Source organism: Salmo salar, chromosome 02 (genome assembly GCF_965601325.2).
Source record: "Salmo salar chromosome 02, fSalSal1, whole genome shotgun sequence".
Lineage (NCBI taxonomy): Eukaryota > Metazoa > Chordata > Actinopteri > Salmoniformes > Salmonidae > Salmo > Salmo salar.
The window spans coordinates 23,584,784-23,607,281 of NC_138292.1; the positions used below are offsets into that span (position 1 = coordinate 23,584,784).

Consider the following 22,498-nt stretch of genomic DNA (forward strand, 5'->3'; position numbering starts at 1 on the left):
TAGAGATAATCAAGAAGGGCAAGAAATTGTCAGACAGGCCACTTCCTGCATGGAATCTTCTCAGGTTTTGGCCTGCCAAATGAGTTCTGTTATACTCACAGACACCATTCAAACAGTTTTAGAAACTTTGGAGTGTTTTCTATCCAAAGCTAATAATTATATGCATATTCTAGTTTCTGGGCAGGAGTAATTATCAGATTAAATCGGGTACGTTTTTTATCCGGCTGTGAAAATACTGCCCCCTAGCCATCACAGGTTAAGAAAATATTTATCAAATAAACTAAAGTCAAAAATAATAAAGTAAGACAATAAAATAATGGGGCTATATACAGGGGGTTCTCGTAACGAATCAATGTGCGGGGATACAGGTTAGTTGAGGTAATTTGTACATGTAGGTAGGGTTGAAGTGACTATGCATAGATTGTAAACAGTGTGAAGCAGCAGTGTAAAAAAAAAAAAACGGGGGCAATTTGATTAATTGTTCAGCGGTCTTATGACTTAGGGGTCGAAGCTGTTAAAGAGCCGGTTGGTCCTAGACTTGACGCTCTGGTACCGCTTGCCGTGCGGTTGCAGAGAAAACAGTATATGACTTGGGTGACTGGAGTCTTTGACAATTTTTGGGGCTTTCCTAGGCGGTGTCAGAGTATATAGGTCCTGGATGGCAGGAAGCTTGGCCCCAGTAATGTACTGGACCGTACGCACTACCCTCTGTAGCACCTTACGGTCAGATATCGAGCAGTTACCATACCAGGTGGTGATGCAACCGGTTAGGATGCTCTCGATGGTGCAGCTGTATAACTTTTTGAGGATCTGGGGACCCATGCCAAATCTTTTCAGTCTCCTGAGGGGGAAAAGGTGTTGTCATGCACTCTTCACGACTGTCTTGGTGTGTTTGGACCGTGATTGTTCGTTGGTGATGTGGACACCAAGGAACTTGAAACTCTCAACCCGCTCCACTACAGCCCCGTCAAAGTTAACCTGTCTGGGCTAGGGGCCAGTATTTTCACGGCCGGATGAAAAACGTACCCAATTTAAACAGGTTACTACTCTGGCCCAGAAACTAGAATATGCATATTATTAGTAGATTTGGATAGAAAACAATCTGAAGTTTCTAAAACGGTTTGAATGGTGTCTGTGAATATAACAGAACTCATATGGCAGGCAAAAACCTGAGAAAAATCCAAGCAGGAAGTGAAAAGTCTGAGAATTGCAGTTCTTCTTTTGATTCTCTATCGAAGCTCCAGTGTCTGTGGGGTGACGTTGCACTTCCTAAGGCTTCCATTGGCTGTCTAAAGCCTTCAGAAAGTGGTTTGAGCATTTTCCTGTCCCTGGGCTGATAATAGGAGCTCAGTTACTGAGTGGTCTGCCTGGCAACAAAGGGATTGGATATGCTCGGTCCCGCAAGCGCACCGTTCCTTCTTTTTCTTCTTGAATGAATATGCTATTGTCTGGTTGGAATATGATCTCAATTTTAAGTTAAAAATACCATAAAGATTGATTTTAAACAGCGTTTGACATGCTTCTAAGTACGGTAATGGAACATTTTGACTTTTTATCTCGTTCCGCGCTCGCGCGTTATGCTTTTGGATAAGTGATCTGTACGCACGAACAAAACGGAGGTATTTGGACATAAATATGGATTATTTGGATCAAAAACAACATTTCTTGTGGAAGTAGCAGTCCTGGGAGTGCATTCTGACGAAGATCAGCAAAGGTAATACAATATTTGTAATACTAATTCTGAGTTTAGGTTTCCCCGAATTTGGCGGGTGTCTGAATAGCTCGCCGTGATGGCTGAGCTATGTACTCAGAATATTGAAAAATGTGCTTTCTCCGTAAAGCTATTTTAAAATCTGACACAGCGGTTGCATAAAGGAGTTGTCTATCTATAATTCTTAAAATAATTGTTATGTATTTTGTCAACGTTTATGATGAGTATTTTTGTAAATTGATGTGCACATTCACCGGACGATTTGGTGGGAATACATTTTCTGAATATCACGCGCCAATGTAAAATGCTGTTTTTGGATATAAATATGAAGTTTATCGAACAAAACATACATGTATTGTGTAACATAATGTCCTAGGAGTGTCATCTGATGAAGATCGTCAAAGGTTAGTGCTTCATTTCGCTGTGTTTTGGGTTTTATTGACATATGTCCTTGCTTGGAAAATGGCTGTGTGATTATTTTTGTCTATGTACTCTCATAATCTAATGTTTTGCTTTCGCTGTAAAGCCTTTTTGAAATCGGACAATGTAGTTAGATTAACAAGAAGTGTATCTTTAAAATGGTGTAAAATAGTCGTATGTTTGAGAAAGTTTAATTATTGCATTTTGTTGTTTTTGAATTTTCCACCCTGATATTGCACTGGCTGTGTCCCGCAGGTGGGACGCTACCGTCCCACCTAGCCCATAGAAGTTAATGGGGGCCTGTTGGGCCCGCCTTTCCTGTAGTCCACGATCAGCTCCTTTGTCTTGCTCACATTGAGGGAGAGGTCTCTAACCTCCTCCCTATAGGCTGTCTCATCGTTGTCGGTAATCAGGCTACCACTGTTGTGTCGTCAGCAAACTTAATGATGGTGTTGGAGTCGTGTTTGGCCACGCAGTTGTGGGTGAACAGGGAGTACAGGAAGGCACTAAGCACACACCCCTGAGGGGCCCCAGTGTTGAGGATCAGCGTAGCAGATGTGTTGTTGCCTACCCTTACCACCTGGGGGTGGCCGTCAGGAAGTCCAGGATCCAGTTGCAGAGGGAGGTGTTTAGTCCCAGGGTCCTTAGCTTAGTGAGGAGTTTTGTGGGCACTATGGTGTTGAACGCTGAGCTGTAGTCAATGAACAGCATTCTCACATAGGTGTTCCTTTTTGTCCAGGTGGGAAAGGGCAGTGTGGAGTGCGATTGAGATTGTGTCATCTGTGGATCTGTTGGGGCGGTATGCGAATTGGAGTGGGTCTAGGGTATCCGGGAGGATGCTGTTGATGCGAGCCATGACTAGCCTTTCAAAGCACTTCATGGCTATCGACGTGAGTGCTACTGGTCAGGTTACCTTTGCTTCCTTGGGCACAGGGGCTATGGTGGTCTGCTTGAAACATGTACAGTAGGTATTACAGACTCAGTCAGGAAGAGGTTGAACTCATAAAGTCTGAGGTTTCCCAGTTCCGAGTTTCCGGTTGTTTTCAACGCGGCAGAAGTCATGCTCGCTTGACAGCATGGGCAATGTATTCAACCTTTTCTGGCCCATGGTGTTGCGTGTGAATGTTTATCCTTTTAAGCTTGGAAAAGAAACCCTTAAACCCATACTTGGACCACACACCATCTCCACTGAATAGCAGGCAGGGGAAGAAAAATAGGGATTGCTTTGCAACGCTTGCAGTTAGCCACTGATTGTTTCCAAACCACTCATTGTTGAATTTGTGATTTCCAACTTGTTTTGTAATGTTTATGTCCAATGGCCGATGAGCACCGATACGTTTTATTTATAATTTCTCTTCATATGACAATGATTGAAAAGGATGTGCCAGTAAATGGTCAATGTGATTCATGATGAAGACTGCTTGTCTAGCTTGCTAGCTAAGATTTTGAAAGTATGATGACATGTCCAATCAAAGCTACGGTAGATATAACATGATTTGACGTCATTTTATCCGTGGCTTATGACTTTGAGCCTTCTTGGATGGGTACTTCTAATGTAAATCAATGGTAGCACTCAAGGGGGCTTGATCTTTCAAGCTCTTCCTGTAAATTTTGTGTCGACATGGTGTCCCCATGACTGACAGAACACTGATCCAATCATGGTGCAATTAGAGAAGATTACCAACCCCTATGCTCTGTATTTTCAGCCGGTTGCCCCTCCACCACATAAAGCACTGAGCTAGGCTGAAACACCTGCATTTTGGAGCTGCTTTACTCAAGAAAGTAAAAAAGAGACCATGTTTTTATGCGGCTTTATTAACACATTTTTATAATATATATTTTTTTTACATTGTTTTGCAAACTGATATGTCACACATCAGTTTGCAAAATAATGTAAAAAATGCCCCCCCCCCCCCCCCCCCCCCAAAATGACAAAATAACATGCAAAACACGCAACAAAAAACAAACAATTTATTTTAAATATTTTTAGATATCGTTTTTTTTTTTAGCTAAACAGGCTCTGCCCCACATGCCCTGAATGGCCGGTCGCCACTGTGTAAATGCACATGTGCACATTGTCGTGTCTTTGGCATCATTAAAGTGAAGACTGTTATTTTATCAAATCAATTCTCTGTAATTATTATTACGTGATTAAACTAATCATGTATATTTAATTAACTATGAAGTTGGGGCACCAAGGAAAATCTTCAGATTACAAAGTTATAATTTTCCTAATATAACTCTTCAGATATTTTAATATATGATCAATTAGTCTTCTAATTAATGAATTATTCTTTACCTCACGTTAGTCTCATTCCGAACGTCGTAAATCTTTGGTTATCTGCACGAACCCAGCCTTTACTATGAATCATCCATACATCAATTGTCTTAATCATTTATTTACTAACTAACTAACTAACTAAATAATCACATAAATGCATAAACAAACAAACCGTAGATATGGTTACAAGGAAATGATAGGGGATGTTCCCTAGTGGGCTAAGCCGATATGCCGGCTTGGTGGACAAAGGGAAGTGGGTCTGGACTGAGAAGGGCGGGAATTACAAGAGTCACTACACAGCTGATAATTATATTGATTGAAACGCTAATCCTTTGCACATGAACGCTCACTAATTCAGAAATCATTGCAATCAATATATATTTACACTCAGTGTGTCGTCAGAGATCTCTGTTGGAATCGTCCGTCTTTCTGTTGGAAAGTTCATCCGCTCGTCTCTCCATCTGCTTCCAAGAAGTCTCTCGTGGTTAGAATGGATACGTCAGAGTCCCATTCAGAAATGTTCTTATAGGATAGATGTTTCGGAGGTTGTCGGTCTTCGCATTCCAGGTCGACATAATTCCTAGCTGCAGCCTAGTAATTAGTATTGAAGGTTTGATCTTATTCTGTCGGTATCCATAGTCTCAGAATTTAACCATTCCCACCGTGTAGCCAATGCTCCACGTGGTTTAGTTAGGAATTCAACAACATTACAACCTTAGCTTATACAGAGGTTTTGTGGTCTCTACTGTCGTGTCTTTGGCATCATTAAAACTGAAGACATATTTATCAAATAACTCTCTGTAATTATTATTACGCGATTAAACTGATTAATCGTGTAACGGTAATTAACTAGGAAGTCGGGGCACCAAGGAAAATATTCAGATTACAAAGTTATAATTTTCGTAATATAACTTTCGGATATCATAATATCTGATCTATTAGTCTTCGGATTAATTTACATTTACATTTACATTTTAGTCATTTAGCAGACGCTCTTATCCAGAGCGACTTACAAATTGGTGCATTCACCTATAATATCCAGTGGAACAACCACTTTACAATAGTGCATCTAAATCTTTTAAGGGGGGGTTAGAAGGATTACTTTATCCTATCCCAGGTATTCCTTGAAGAGGTGGGGTTTCAGGTGTCTCCGGAAGGTGGTGATTGACTCCGCTGTCCTGGCGTCGTGAGGGAGCTTGTTCCACCATTGGGGTGCCAGAGCAGCGAACAGTTTTGACTGGGCTGAGCGGGAACTGTGCTTCCTCAGAGGTAGGGAGGCGAGCAGGCCAGAGGTGGATGAACGGAGTGCCCTTGTTTGGGTGTAGGGCCTGATCAGAGCCTGAAGGTACGGAGGTGCCGTTCCCCTCACAGCTCCGTAGGCAAGCACCATGGTCTTGTAGCGGATGCGAGCTTCGACTGGAAGCCAGTGGAGAGAGCGGAGGAGCGGGGTGACGTGAGAGAACTTGGGAAGGTTGAACACCAGACGGGCTGCGGCGTTCTGGATGAGTTGTAGGGGTTTAATGATGTTTAATGATGTATTCTTTACCTCGTCAGTCTCATTCCAAACGTCGTAAATTGTTGGTTATCTGCACGAACGCAGTCTTCACTATGAGACATCCATACATCAATTGTCTTAAAATAATTTATTCTACTAAGTAATTCACAGAAATGCATACAAACAGTAGATATCGTTACAAAGAAATGATAAAGGAATGTGCCCTAGTGGGCTAAACCGGCATGGCGGCTTGTTAGACAAAAGGTTGATAAGAGTTGATAATTATAACAATTGAAATGCTAATCCTTTGCACATGAACGCTCACTCATTCGGGAACAATTGCAATCAATATATATATTTACGCTCAGTGTGTCGTCGGGATCTTTGTTGAAAAGTTCGTTCTGTTGGAGAGTTTTGTTTTCGCGTTCTCTCTCTCTCTCTCTCGGTTAGAATGGATATTTCAAAGTGACATTCATTAATGTCGTTATAGGACAGATGTTTCGTCGGTCTTCGCATTTAATGATACCCGAATTCCTAGCTGCAGACTAGTAATTAATATCAAAGACTTGTTATTATTCTGTCGGTATCAATAGTCTAAGAGTTTAACCACGTGGTATGGTTAAAGTTCAGAACGAGGAATGCATGGTCAAACCTTGGCCCTCTCGTTATCGAGGTAAGCTGGTCTCCAACCTTTAGCCACTCGTAATGGAGGTAAGCTCGGTCTGGTGATAGAAACCCTGGGTGGGGGTTATATTCGGAATAGCAGAAAAGGGCTGTCTCATGACACCAGGTCCCGTCTGTTCATGGGGGCGTGCCGATGGCTTGGTGAAACTTTAAACAGAAATACAATTCTCTCACATTAACATCTTACAAGCATCCCAACATATTCCAAATAGCTTTATCCTTTATTCATTTTATACAACCATTAGGTGTAAGTCTCACAACTGAGGCTATTATATAAACAGCGCCATGGTAATGTGGCCATATTGTCTCTCATGAGCTTCACAAAATTGTACCAAACGGACCAGTTCGTAGCTGGATTCTTCACCGATCTTTTATACCTTCTCCAGAACATAAATGTCGTTCGGTTCTCCAGTCCTGTGAGGTGGAAGAATTCCTGGGTTCTTTCTATGAAACCCACTCTCTCTTTATACTGTGGCCATGAGGCGGGACATTTTCTTAGGAATTTACGACCGCTCTCACAGAGCCTGGGTAGGGGAGACAGAGGTAGGGAGATGGTGCATAGAAAACCCAAAGAGGGCAACGTCATGACACTACTCAACCTTCACCCCCCTCAGCTGACCGAGGTACGCGCGGTCTAAAGAGTATTTCTTCAGGTGGGGGTTTTATTCCGAACAGTAGAAAACGGCTGTCCCATGATGCCAGATCAATGTCTGTGCTCATGGGGGCGGGCCAATGACTTAGTTAAACTTTAAAGGGAATACAATTCTCATTTTATACAATAATTAGATGCAAACCTCATAACGGAGGCTCCTGTATAAACAGAGTTAATGTGGCTGTATTGTCTTTCAATGAGGTCACAACATGGAACAAAACGGACCGGTCGTAGCTGGCTTCTCCACCGACCGTTTACACATTCTCCAAAACATGGATATTGTTCAGTTCTCAAGTTCTGTGATGTAGAAGAAGTTCCTTTGTTCTACTTTGAAACTCTCTCTCTCTATACTGCCTGGCCATGAGGAGAGAGTCTCCTCTAGGAATTTATGACCTGAGATAACAGAACCTGGGTGTAGGGGGAAGAGAGAGGTGGTGAGAGAGAGGGGGATGGTACTCGCTATACCCAAAGAGGGCCACGTCATGACAGTATGGAACAGTCAAAGCAAATTGCCGTTGTTTCAAGACAAAAGTTTGACCAAATTGTTTTACAGTATTTGAAAAAAATATTGATCTCTGGTTAAAGATGGCGTTTTGACGTCGATTATTCATGCCCATCCCTAGTTCAGTCTGTTTTCCACCAGACACTGGGATATTCATTCATCTTTCAGCAAGACAGTAACCTAAAATATAAGGCCAAATCTGAACTGGAGTTGCTTCCCAAGAAGTGAATATTCCTGAGTGGCTGAGTTAGTTTTGACTTAAATCTGCTTGAAAATCTATGGCAAGACCTGGAAATGGTTGTCAAGCAATGATCAACAACCAGTTTGACAGAGTTTGAATAATTTTGAAAATAATAATGGGCCAATGTTGCACAATCCAAGTGTGTAAAGGTCTTAGATACATACCCAGAAAGACTCACAGCTGTAATCGCTGCCAAAGGTGATTCTAACATGTATTGGCTCAAGGGGTTGAATACTTGTCTAATCAAGATATATTCATTTTTCATACTAATCAAGATATATTCATTTTTCATATATATATATCTCTTGATTAGACAAGTGTGTGTGTGTATATATATATATAATTTTTTTTTTTTATTATTATTTTTTTACAAATGTTCGAATATTTCTTCCACTTTGACAGAGTATTTTGTGTAGATTGTTGACAAAATGATTACAATTATGTCCATTTTAATTCCACTTTGTAACAACAAAATGTGGAAAAAGTCAAGGGGTGTGAATATGTGAAGGCACTGTATAGACATAGATACTGTAATAGTAGGATCTTACTCTACACTAGTTATACCTTATAGACAAAGATACTGTAATAGTAGGATCTTACTCTACACTAGTTATACCTTATAGACAAAGATACTGTAATAGTAGGATCTTACTCTACACTAGTTATACCTTATAGACAAAGATACTGTAATAGTAGGATCTTACTCTAAACTAGTTATACCTTATAGACAAAGATACTGTAATAGTTGGATATTACTCTACACTAGTTATACCTTATAGACAAAGATACTGTAATAGTAGGATCTTACTCTAAACTAGTTATACCTTATAGACAAAGATACTGTAATAGTTGGATATTACTCTACACTAGTTATACCTTATAGACGTGTCCCTCCTCTCTGCTCATCCAGGTGGAGTGTGATATGTGTGGTCATTGCTGTATGACCCAGGAGGGTCTAGACCTCCATCGGCTGTCCCATACGGGTCAGACCCCCCTGCGCTGCCCCCTGTCCCCCTGCAGACGGCGCTTCGCCTCCAGCTCTGCCCTGGGGGAGCACATTGTGGCCCACTGCCAGGGGACTCTGGGGAAGGGCCGCGGCTCCAAGAGGTTCCACTGCCAGATCTGTGGGAAGGACTTTGCCTATACCTCCACCTTCAACGTCCACATGAGGATCCACACCGATGAGAGGCCCTTCGAGGTAAGGGGGTGGGGGGGTGGAGATGATTGTGTGTGTGTGGTGGGTTATCTACTGCACACGACTGACGTTCATTATGGTGTGTCTTGTTCTGAAGTGATTTAAAACACAAGGTATCAATTAGATTGTCAAATTTTTTAGCAGAAGCAGAAAAGGCCGTCCGGACAAGACTTCTGCCTGTGGTTACTTTTATTATTATTTCATTCACTTCTCACTTCACCCCTGCCGCTCCCCCAATGGACATTCACCCTGCCCCACCCCCCAATGGAAATATATCATTGTTACAGTTGTAAATATGGATATTTTATTATTTTATTCACTTCTCTTTTTGACCTGCACCGTTGGAGCTCGGAGCTTAACAATGTCACTGTACCCTGCAAATGACATCTGTGACCCTGTGCATGTGACTAATAAACTAATCTAATCATCTCATCTACAAAATACAAGCTGTGGTTGTGGTCACCCCAGTGTATTATGCCCGCTGGTGTCCTCCCTTCCTCTACACTTCCTATGATTAATGAGTGAGGCTGAGTTAGAGCCTACCATCTCCCCTCTGTGTTACTATTCTGGGACCCAGCGCCATTAGGCAGTGTCCTAAACACAGGACCAACCAGCCTCTCTGCTCACTGTGGCAGAACAGCCCCAGGCTTCTATAGTTCAATAAAAATGCAGTCCAAGCTGTAAAGGTACTGGTGAGAATGTCCCTCTGGTTCTACTAATGGTAGGCGTTGTCTCTGGTCATTCAGTATGACAGACAGGCAGGTAACACTGCTGTGTGGAAAAAGATGAATGTCCTTCAGTAGTAGTGCAGCTCTGTTCTGTCAGCTTCTTTTTTTCTGTTCTTTATCTCTACCTACCATTGTCCTCTGCCCTCCCTAGATCTCTCTCGCTCTCTCTCTCTTCTCACACATTGTTTTTCTACCCCTCCTATTCTTTTGCCTCTTCAGCCAGAAGTGCTGTGTCTACAAATTTGGAGAAGTGTTTCAGAAAATATTTTTTCATAAGTTTTCAAGATATAAAATCTGAGTTTTAATGTCCGCTCTTCTCCTCTTGTTCTTGTTCTCTCGTTATGTTTTCCAATCCTACCCATCCTTCTCCCCTCCACTCTTCTTCCTCCTCTTCAACTTCTCCTCCCTCTTTCTTTCCGTTCACTCTCTGCCTCTCTTCTCTCTCTCCTCTTCCCCTTTCTGCTCTTTCCCCCTCTCTCTGTCCTCCTCCCACTCTCTGCTCTGTCTCCCCATGTCCCCTCCTCCTCCTCTCTCAGTGTTCTACGTGTGGGAAGCGTTTCCGCCAGCTGCCCCACCTCAAGGACCATGAGCGTATCCACAGCGGCCTGCGGCCCTTCTGCTGCTGGGTGTGTGGTAAAGCCTTCAGTGTGGCCGGCCGTCTTACTGAGCACGCCCGCATCCACAGCGGAGAGACGCCCTACACCTGCTATCGCTGCCCCTCAGCCTTCCGCTCACGCTCCAACCTCGACAAACACATCCGTCTCCATGATGACGGAACGGATGGAACCACGGCCAACGACGCAGAGGCGGAAGATGCGAGGGTGCTCTTGTCTACAGGGACGGGATCAGGTGGCGAGGGGGAGTCGGCGGTGCAGACCATTCTGCTGGTCCAGGCGGATGGAACCACAGAGGGGGTGATGGTGCCGGCCGTGCCCGTCTCAGAGCACTCCTCTGGGGCTATGTTCTCTGGGCAGGCTGGATCCTCCCAGGTGGTGTTCTTGGGTGGTCAGGCCATCTCTGTCCCCTCCCTGTCAGCCATCATGGAGGGACATGAGATCCCCTCGGTCACTGTGGTAGAGGGACAGGATGTACCACACACCATAGAGTTCATCCTAGAGGAGACCATCTCATAGAGGAGACTGGAGAGGGAAGAAAGGGGAGGGTTTGTGATAGAATGTATTACAGACTGAAAGAGGGTAGGATTTTCAGTTAGTGTTGAGTTAAATCAAGAGGTATAGTTTTTGCTGCTTCCTCAGTGCCGGGGCTATTCTTGTTAAATGGTCCGAAATATTGTTTAATCGACTTAAATGATCTACGCATCTACATATGAATTGATTTTGACAGAGTTTAGTGAAGGATCGGATATGTGGCCCTTAAGCTTTGAGAGGTGCTTGGAAGAGCAGAATTGATTTTAAATGTTGAAATCGTACAGCGAAGCCAGTGAAGCAAACAGCAGTTGCATGGTAAAGCATTTATCCTGTTTACAATGAGAAGTTGATTGAAAAGCTGATTGTAAAAGTGTTCCCAGAGTGTGTACCGTCAATATTATTTAGAGTGAGTTTTATCAGGGTTGGACTTGAGTCGCCCATAAAATGTCCTCTGTTTTCTTTTTAATAAAAGGCTTCAGCTTTCACCGTTTCTCCAACGCTTCTATCATTTTATAAGGAGGATGACACGTGGTCCTTGCCCTGAAACATCTCACACATAAGATAGGATGGACTTTATGGGCCCCACTGTAAATCCACAACGCTCTCGCTTGACATCATCAATATGGACTTTCTGACACAGGTACCCACCGAGTCACAGAAGCAGAGCTCAGGAGGGCAGTAATATGAGAGATCCCCATACAAGTCATGTAATTACCCAGGATATTTGTTTCAATGTTTGTCACTGTTGACGTATATAGATTTAACAGTAATGTTAATATAATGTCTATGACATAAATATGAATAGATGAAGTTAATATTGTAATTCCATATGATAAGGAAGGAGAGGATTTATGATGATCTCAACTGAATGCGGAAGTACACGTCATATTGCTGTATCATTATGCTATAGTGGATAGCTAGATATCAAAAATAATGATCTAATTTGTGTTTAAATGAAAAAAGGCTTGATGTGATAGAACTTTTCCAGTGCTGCAGCAGCCCATAATCGTAATCTAAAGCGCCGTTTATGACTGTTGCACACCCAGCGAATGCTGACTGGAGCGTTTTCACACAAACACTCTGTCTTGATTTGTTTTCATGACATGAAATGAGAAATGCTGTTGATTGTGTTGGAGACAGAGAGAGAAATTGGCTCATTTTAGCATAGGAGCCAAGTATGAAAATGTTTTTTTTTTTTTTTTCAGCCTTTCATGGGAAGAGAGAATGTATTCTGAAAATGTAACAGACCCTCACTAGTGTGAGATAAGGAACCAGCAGTGTTATTGGTGAGTGGTTAGCATGTCTTGGGGATATGATCTATGTGCATCTGTAACTTTCTCACTAATCATTATTCCCTATTCATTCAGGATTATCCGTAATCATGGTAGCATACACATTCATGACGAATTGTTTAGAAACATGTTGTATTCTTATTTACAATAAAATTGACTCAATAATGACACATTATTTACCATTCATTTCTATTGGGCACAAAATAATCTGAAATACAACCAAAACAAACTGCAAATGCATCCAACAAGTTAGTAGAGTCACAAGCTACACAATTTGTCCAAATCCTTTTCCTTCCTTAAATGGGGGGGGGGGACTATGTACAAAAAGTGCTGTTCTTTCTAAATGGTTCACCCGATATGGATGAAATACACTCAAATTAAAGCTGACAGTCTGCACTTTAACATATGCATTGTATCATTTCAAATCCAAGGTGCTGGAGTACAGAGCCAAAACATGTCACTGTCCCAATACTTTTGGAGCTCAGTGTATGTGGCCCAACTGGAGGATTGCTAAAAACATTGTGGGCTAAATGTCGTTAGAATTTGTTGTCACACATCTCTCACTGACTAAAGAGATGGGACTTGTCAGTCTGCACTTTACCCCCTAGTCAATGTATAATTTCAACAACAAAAAAACGTGTCATTGTCCAAATACTTTTGGACCTCACTGTATTTCCCACCAACCTCCAGTATAGATGAATGCACATACATGTACATTGCCATTCATCAATGCATCTCCAGCAGACTAAGTAGCCTTGTATCATAGCATGGTCATCTCTACTGTGTCTCTAGTCATTTAGTAGATGGTAGATGTTCTTGGCATATGTTCTATACTGTATGTTGAAGCTATAATGATGAGAGTACTGCGCTCTGAGAGAAGGTCTACTAAATCATACTGGCCTGTGGATGTATGGGGACCGAGGCCATTAGTTATGTGCCTATAGAGACAGTCCTCTTTCCTCTGTACTGTACCATACTTCTATAGCTTTTCCTTTTTTTGCCCCCTCTCCCGATTATTTCTTTCTAGGATGGAGGTTATAGTAGTGAGGGGTGGTTCTTTGTTTGCTGTTTGCTTTGCTACTACAGTTTACTAATGTAAATGTTACTTCATGGTTTATAGTTCGATTATAACCAGACCGTCAAATCAAATTTCTCTTCTATCGTGATATCTAGGTTCCGCACACTGGAAAAAAAGGAATACATCCAAAACTAAGGCTTGAATGCAGAATAAAGATGTTTATTGAAACATCCTGGTGTCCAAAAAATCTAAGTGCAAGAAATTGCATAACTGAAAAGTGAAACACACCATTTTGTCCTCAGGTCATCACAAACAATGGACGGACTGCATTTGGTTTGGGGAGATTATTAGCATCCTTCTACTGCAGTGTGCTAAACCAGGGTCACACAGAGTATGTCTTGTTCTTAAACAAATCTACTGCAGTGGGCTAAACCAGGGTCACACAGAGTATATCTTGTTCTTAAACAAATCTACTGCAGTGGGCTAAACCAGGGTCACACAGAGTATATCTTGTTCTTAAACAAATCTACTGCAGTGGGCTAAACCAGGGTCACACAGAGTATATCTTGTTCTTAAACAAATCTACTGCAGTGGGCTAAACCAGGGTCCCACAGAGTATATCTTGAGTGTGAAACAAATCTACTTTGAAACAGAAGTATACACCTTACATGGCTATTGGTTTAAAAAAGAACACCTGTTCCATTTCAGATGTAGAGTTGAAATGTTTTCCATTTTGAGTTTACATGCTAATTTGACACTTTATATACACTGCTCAAAACAATAAAGGGAACACTTAAACAACACAATGTAACTCCAAGTCAATCACACTTCTGTGAAATCAAACTGTCCATTTGGGAAGCAACACTGATTGACAATAAATTTCACATGCTGTTGTGCAAATGGAATAGACAACAGGTGGAAATTATAGGCAATTAGCAAGACACCCCCAATAAAGGAGTGGTTCTGCAGGTGGGGACCACAGACCACTTCTCAGTTCCTATGCTTCCTGGCTGATGTTTTGGTCACTTTTGAATGCTGGCGGTGCTTTCACTCTAGTGGTAGCATGAGACGGAGTCTACAACCCACACAAGTGGCTCAGGTAGTGCAGCTCATCCAGGATGGCACATCAATGTGAGCTGTGGCAAGAAGGTTTGCTGTGTCTGTCAGCGTAGTGTCCAGAGCATGGAGGTGCTACCAGGAGACAGGCCAGTACATCAGGAGACGTGGAGGAGGCCGTAGGAGGGCAACAACCCAGCAGCAGGACCGCTACCTCCGCCTTTGTGCAAGGAGGAGCAGGAGGAGCACTGCCAGAGCCCTGCAAAATGACGACCAACAGGCCACAAATGTGCATGTGTCTGCTCAAACGGTCAGAAACAGACTCCAAGAGGGTGGTATGAGGGCCCGACGTCCACAGGTGGGGGTTGTGCTTACAGCCCAACACCGTGCAGGACGTTTGGCATTTGCCAGAGAACACCAAGATAGGCAAATTCACCACTGGCGCCCTGTGCTCTTCACAGATGAAAGCAGGTTCACACTGAGCACGTGACAGACGTGACAGAGTCTAGAGACGCCATGGAGAACGTTCTGCTGCCTGCAACATCCTCCAGCATGACCGGTTTGGCGGTGGGTCAGTCATGGTGTGGGGTGGCATTTCTTTGGGGGGCCGCACAGCCCTCCATGTGCTCGCCAGAGGTAGCCTGACTGCCATTAGGTACCGAGATGAGATCCTCAGACCCCTTGTGAGACCATATGCTGGTGCGGTTGGCCCTGGGTTCCTCCTAATGCAAGACAATGCTAGACCTCATGTGGCTGGAGTGTGTCAGCAGTTCCTGCAAGAGGAAGGCATTGATGCTATGGACTGGCCCGCCCGTTCCCCAGACCTGAATCCAATTGAGCACATCTGGGACATCATGTCTCGCTCCATCCACCAACGCCACGTTGCACCACAGACTGTCCAGGAGTTGGCGGATGCTTTAGTCCAGGTCTGGGAGGAGATCCCTCAGGAGACCATCCGCCACCTCATCAGGAGTATGCCCAGGCGTTGTAGGGAGGTCATACAGGCACGTGGAGGCCACACACACTACTGAGCCTCATTTTGACTTGTTTTAAGGACATTACATCAAAGTTGGATCAGCCTGTAGTGTGGTTTTTCACTTTAAGTTTGAGTGTGACTCCAAATCCAGACCTCCATGGGTTGATAAATTGGATTTCCATTGATTATTTTTGTGTGATTTTGGTGTCAGCACATTCAACTATGTAAAGAAAAACGTATTTAATAAGATTATTTCTTTCATTCAGATCTAGGATGTGTTGTTTAAGTGTTCCCTTTATTTTTTTGAGCAGTATACATCACAGTATACTGAAATATAACAACACTGTTTGATATAGAATCACCAGATATACGTGATTTAAAAAAACACATCTTTATTAATTATGAAAAATATTAAGATAATTCCACCCATGAGGACAAAGAGGGTGCTTTTGGTCATTGATTGCAGGAAAGGGATACTGTTGTCCTTGTGAGGAGTGAATGTGACAGCACCTATTGAGTATCTGTCCCTGGACATCGCTGGAATTCTCAGCTATGTTTCATCCATAACCACGTGTTCTCGCACACCCCGAGAGCATCTGGTCAGCGGGGTGGTGGCACTGGAATCCTCTTCTCTCCCAAGTGGACATTCTCTCTTTCTCCCCTGACCCATCTGTCTATCTCCTCCTTTGAATTCCATGCTGTCACAATCACTAGCCCTTTCAAGCTTAACATCCTTACCATTTATCGCCCTCCAGGTTCCCTTGGCGAGTTCATCAATGAGCTTGACGCCTTGATAAGTTCCTTTCCTGAGGATGGCTCACCCCTCACAATTCTGGGTGACTTTAACCTCCCTACCTCTACCTTTGACTCATTTCTCTCTGCCTCCTTCTTTCCACTCCTCTCCTCTTTTGACCTCACGCTCTCACCGTCCCCCCCTACTCACAAGGCAGGCAATACGCTTGACCTCATCTTCACTAGATGCTGCTCTTCTACTAATCTCACTGCAACTCCCCTCCAAGTCTCCGACCACTACCTTATATCCTTTTCCCTCTCGCTCTCCTCCAACACTACTCACTCTGCCCCTACTCAGATGGTATTGCGCCGTCGCAACCTTCGCTCTCTCTCTCCTGCTACTCTCTCCTCTTCCATCCTATCATCTCTTCCCTCTGCTCAATCCTTCTCCAACCAAGCTCCTGATTCTGCCTCCTCAACCCTCCTCTCCTCCCTTTCTGCATCCTTTGACTCTCTATGTCCCCTATCCTCCCGACCGGCTCGGTCCTCCCCTCCTGCTCCGTGGCTTGACGACTCATTCCGAGCTCACAGAACAGGGCTCCGGGCAGCCAAGCGGCAATGGAGGAAAACTATCCTCCCTGCGGACCTGGCATCTTTTCACTCCCTCCTCTCTACATTTTCCTCTTCTGTTTCTGCTGCTAAAGCCACTTTCTACCACTCTAACTTCCAAGAATCTGCCTCTAACCCTAGGAAGCTCTTTTCCACCTTTTCCTCCCTCCTGAATCCTCCTCCCACCCCCCTCCTCCCTCTCTGCGGATTACTTTGTCAACCATTTTGAAAAGGAGGTCGACGACATCCGATCCTCGTTTCTTAAGTCAAACAACACCGCTGGTCCTGCTCACATTGCCCTACCCTATGCTTTGACCTCTTTCTCCCCTCTCTCTCCAGATGAAATCTTGCGTCTTGTGACGGCCGGCTGCCCAACAACCTGCCCGCTTGACCCTATCCCCTCCTCTCTTCTCCAGACCATTTCCGGAGACCTTCTCCCTTACCTCACCTCACCTCGCTCATCAACTCATCCTTGACCGCTGGCTACGTCCCTTCCGTCTTCAAGAGAGCGAGAGTTGCACCCCTTCTCAAAAAACCTACACTCGATCCCTCCGATGTCAACAACTACAGACCAGTATCCCTTCTTTCTTTTCTCTCCAAAACTCTTGAACGTGCCGTCCTTGGCCAGCTCTCCTGCTATCTCTCTCAGAATGACCTTCTCGATCCAAATCAGTCAGGTTTCAAGGCTGGTCATTCAACTGAGACTGCTCTTCTCTGTGTCACGGAGGCTCTCCGCACTGCTAAAGCTATCTCTCTCTCCTCTGCTCTCATCCTTCTAGATCTATCTGCTGCCTTTGATACTGTGAACCATCAGATCCTCCTCTCCACCCTCTCCAAGTTGGGTATCTCCGGCGCGGCTCACTCTTGGATTGCGTCCTACCTGACAGGTCGCTCCTACCAGGTGGCGTGGCGAGAATCCGTCTCCGCACCACGTGCTCTCACCACTGGTGTCCCCCAGGGCTCAGTTCTAGGCCCTCTCCTATTCTCGCTATACACCAAGTCACTTGGTTCTGTCATATCCTCACATGGTCTCTCCTATCATTGCTACGCAGACGACACACAATTCATCTTCTCCTTTCCCCCTTCTGATAACCAGGTGGCGAATCGCATCTCTGCATGTCTGTCAGACATATCACTGTGGATGACGGATCACCACCTCAAGCTGAACCTCGGAAAGACGGAGCTGCTCTTCCTCCCGGGGAAGGACTGCCCTTTCCATGATCTCGCCATCACGGTGGACAACTCCATTGTGTCCTCCTCCCAGAGTGCTAAGAGCCTCGGCGTGACCCTGGACAACACCCTGTCATTCTCCGCTAACATCAAGGCGGTGACCCGATCCTGTAGGTTCATGCTATACAACATTCGCAGAGTACGACCCTGCCTTACACAGGAAGCGGCGCAGGTCCTAATCCAGGCACTTGTCATCTCCCGTCTGGATTACTGCAACTCCCTGTTGGCGGGGCTCCCTGCCTGTGCCATTAAACCCCTACAACTCATCCAGAACGCCGCAGCCCGTCTGGTGTTCAACCTTCCCAAGTTCTCTCATGTCACCCCGCTCCTCCGCACACTCCACTGGCTTCCAGTTGAAGCTCGCATCTGCTACAAGACCATGGTGCTTTCCTATGGAGCTGTGAGGGGAACAGCACCTCCGTACCTTCAGGCTCTGATCAGGCCCTACACCCAAACAAGGGCACTGCGTTCATCCACCTCTGGCCTGCTGGCCCCCCTACCTCTGAGGAAGCACAGTTCCCGCTCAGCCCAGTCAAAACTGTTCGCTGCTCTGGCACCCCAATGGTGGAACAAGCTCCCTCACGACGCCAGGACACCGGAGTCAATCACCACCTTCCGTAGACACTTGAAACCCCACCTCTTTAAGGAATACCTGGGATAGGATATAGTAATCCTTCTAGCCCCCCCCCCCCCCCCCCCCAAAAAAAAAGATATAGATGTACTATTGTAAAGTGGTTGTTCCACTGGATATCATAAGGTGAATGCACCAATTTGTAAGTCGCTCTGGATGAGAGCGTCTGCTAAATGACGTAAATGTAAATGTAAAATACCTGACCCTCAGAGATAATGTGCCTATTCAGTGCTGGGCCTGAACCTGCTGACATCTCAGGTGGAGAGCGAGGGGAGCGGCCCCTGGGTTTGGGGTTTAGCACTGGGGACAGATATAGTAAGATAGTATTCACCCTGGGTAGATAGAGAAGAGATAACATCACGTCACCTAACTAGAGGTTATCTTTGTTAAGGACGTAAGTGCATCATTGTCGGCATCTTTGCTGTCATTGCATTGAAGACATTGACATGATTATGTATTATCCCATATGCTGTACTGTAGAGCCAGTGTATCACATCTAGAATATTGCTGTAGTGATTTTACAACTGAGAATGTTTAAAAACCTTTTTTATTTAATTATCTTGGGTTCCCTCATGAATTCCTGACTGTGAATGGCGTTAATGAGTGTCACAAAGATAAATGAATGTCACTAAGGTAAATGAAGTTTACCCACGACATTAGAATGATATCATTAATCAATCAATCACTGTGAAATAGAACACATTATTAGATCAGAATTTGAATTAGAACAGGATTCTGCCAATGAGTTGAATAGTCTAATTAGAATTCCATTCAGTCAAGTATAGACTGATGAATAAAGTATGAGTTCTTGGCCTGTTGGTGATGAGTTCATATGCTGTAATAATAACTACAGTATAGTTCTCATTACTCCATAATGCCTAAGTCTGGGTAGGAAGTCATATTTCTGTCAACATGCTGCCTGCAGTCCTTAGTATTTTTGGGTGACTACACACACCGCACGGTGTTTCCTGATTCATCTTATTTCTCTGCTCCTTTATTATGAAATATCTTATTATAATTGACCTATTTAACTAATGTTATACACATTTATCATCTGACATGCTTCCTTTTCTGCATTTACCTCTGTTTTCTCTCTGTCATGCTCTCCTTTCTTTCTCCTGCTGTCTTTATCCCTCTTTCTCTCTCCCCCTCTTTCTTTTCTCTCTCTCTTTCTCCCCCATCTCTTTCTTTCTCTCTCTCCCCCTCTCTTTCTTTCTCTCCCTCTCTTTCTCTCTCTCCTCTTGTCTTTGTCTTTCTCTATTCTCCCTGTCTCTCTCTTTGCTGAGGTGGCGGTACCTGCTGTGACTTTGACAAAGTAGTCTCCTCGTGTGTAGTGTGTGTGTGTTTGTATGTGTGTTCATATTCACCCTCTGTCTGACTAGGAAGCTTGTGTGAGTGAAAAAAACAGGAAACAAAATAGTGTTTGTGTCTTTCTCGGACTTGAGTGTATGTCTATGCGCTGTATGTGTGTGTATGTGTATTTGTGCTGCAGTGTGTGTGTATTTGTATGCGTGACTGCACTGTGTGTGTGTGTGTGTGTGTGTGTGTGTGTGTGTGTGTGTGTGTGTGTGTGTGTGTGTGTGTGTGTGTGTGTGTGTGTTGTGCAGCGTACGAGCATCTGCCTCTCCAGCTCGTGCCACCATGCTTCTCTTTTTCGTCCTCCATCTCCTCTTCTCTTTCCCCTTTCATCCCTCCCCCTTTTGTTCACCTTGTTTCTCCCTGTGTCTGTTTCTTCCCCCTCCCTCTGTATCTCACCCTCTGCCCTCCCCCTCTCTTCTCTCTCTCCTCCCTCTCTCTCTCCCTCTCTCTCTCTCTCTCTCATTGATAGCGGTGGATATGTGACCAGAATACTGAGCAGCTAATTATTATTCCACGAGTGATGCACAGTGCTCCTTCTGAATGTCAATTCTCTCCCTCCCTCCCTCACTCCCTCTCTCTTTTCCTCTCTTTCTCACCCTTTCTCCATCCATTCATTCTCCCTCCCCTGTTGCATGCTGTCCAGGCAATGGTTAACATGGGAACCACATAGTGCAGTGAGAAAAGAGGGGAGGAAAGGAACATGGCAGGGGTACACCCACATACCACTCAGAGGGTCGAATGCTGCTAACGCTGGCCAATCCTCACCTGCTGCAGCAGTGTGGGACTATGTGTGTGTTTAATTTGTCTGTGTATGACTGTGCATCTGTGCTCCATCCGCTCTAACCCTCAAGGAATGTACGAGTGTACATGTGTGTTTGTTCGGTAAAAACAGTGTGTATAAATGTGTGAACGAGGGGGTGGGGTTTGGGCTAGAGATCAGAGAGAGACAGAGAGAGAGCAGCTGTTGAATGCATATTGGTGTGCGAGGGAGAGATGGAGGGAGGGAGAGGTAGAGAGAACAGCTCAGAGTAGACATCAGAGAAAGGCAGGGGAGAAAGAGAGCATGAAATATTTTGGTCAGGTGTTTATGCAAAAAACACTTAACTACAGCAAACAGTATGTACTGTTTAGGGCTGGACTTATCAGACACTAATGCATGAACACAAATCAAATCAAATCAAATTTATTTATATAGCCCTTCGTACATCAGCTGATATCTCAAAGTGCTGTACAGAAACCCAGCCTAAAACCCCAAACAGCAAGCAATGCATGTGAAAGAAGCACGGCGGCTAGGAAAAACTCCCTAGGAAAAACTCCCTAGAAAGGCCAAAACCTAGGAAGAAACCCCCACACACACACGCACAAACTCACAGTGAGGCACCCCAAGCACCTCTTCTAAGCAGCACAGGGGCCAGGGCAGTGGGGGCGGTATAGTTGTGGATGTGATTGAATGGGAGAGACAGAGGACTGAGTAGACTTCTTTCTGTAGGCCAGAGCTATGGGTCACTGACATGGAACATTGTGGCTCTGGCCCCTCCCCTCTGGGAATACACACACACTGACAACTCCAAACATGAGTGATATGTGATACAGTGCTGTTTGCCCACTAACCTTTTCAAAGGTCAATCAAGACTTGGCTAATATTTGACTAAGTGCAAAGTGAAAATAAAGAGCAGAGAGATAAAAATCAAAGCAAACATTTCAGTGCTGTCTTCTCCAGTATGAGCGACAGAGGGCAGGACACCTACACTATGAGATACGGGTTAGCACAACATGATGGAATAATGACATGGACCATAAGTTTGGTCAACATCGAATGAAGATGACACCATTATAGCAAATATAAGAGAGGGGATAGGACATATTGACAAGACAATGAGAAAGCGAGACAGGACAACCTAATGAATGTACATGTAACAGCATATGTGGAGAATTGATAGCAAACATGGGAAAAGGGTTGGGACAAACGTGACACACATGCAGTGCCAGAGACATGGGGACGAGGCAGGATAGATCATTATTGGAGAGGGGAGTGGACAACTGGACAAATAAGATGGGGGAGACATTCAGTCACTCTGGCAGGGCAACAGAAGTCATACTGAAATAGGGCCTATGGAGAAAATGACTGAGACGGTGTGACAATTTGGATACTAACATGAGAGTTAAAAGAGAGGAGAGAGGACAACATGACAACCGCTATGTCAAAGAGTTGTGATGTCACACATAGTGGATGAATACGCGGTGGAGCCGGAACATGTGAGAGGAGCAGAGGAATATGAGTTTCTGTTGGGATTGTCCTTTCTGTCTGGTGGGAGTGTGGCTGTCATGTTGTGGAGTGTTCCTCATGTGACTGTCTGTCTGGTGGGAGTGTGGCTGTCATGTTGTGGAGTATTCCTCATGTGACTGTCTGTCTGTGTAAGGGGTGCGTGCTGGCGGCAGAGAAGTCAGAAGCAGGAGTGCAAAAACGGTGTTTCCAACGGTGCAGTTTAATAATAAAAACCCACCGGAAAACAGAACAATCAATAAATGGGTAAAAAC

General features: G+C 44.4%; 1 protein-coding gene across 5 annotated transcripts in view; it reads left to right on the forward strand.

The window, feature by feature from the left end:
• The window catches only part of znf574 (zinc finger protein 574), a 34,546-nt gene extending 23,004 nt beyond the window's left edge, over nucleotides 1-11,542 (forward strand). For all 5 annotated transcript variants that reach the window (XM_014153481.3, XM_082961033.1, XM_082961034.1 and 2 more), the window contains exons 9-10: nucleotides 8,897-9,184; nucleotides 10,446-11,542. In XM_014153481.3, the coding sequence (XP_014008956.3) occupies nucleotides 8,897-9,184; nucleotides 10,446-11,042 (885 nt within the window). In that variant the 3' untranslated portion in view covers nucleotides 11,043-11,542. The remainder of the gene's footprint in view (nucleotides 1-8,896; nucleotides 9,185-10,445) is intronic.
• Nucleotides 11,543-22,498: the final 10,956 nt, after the last annotated feature.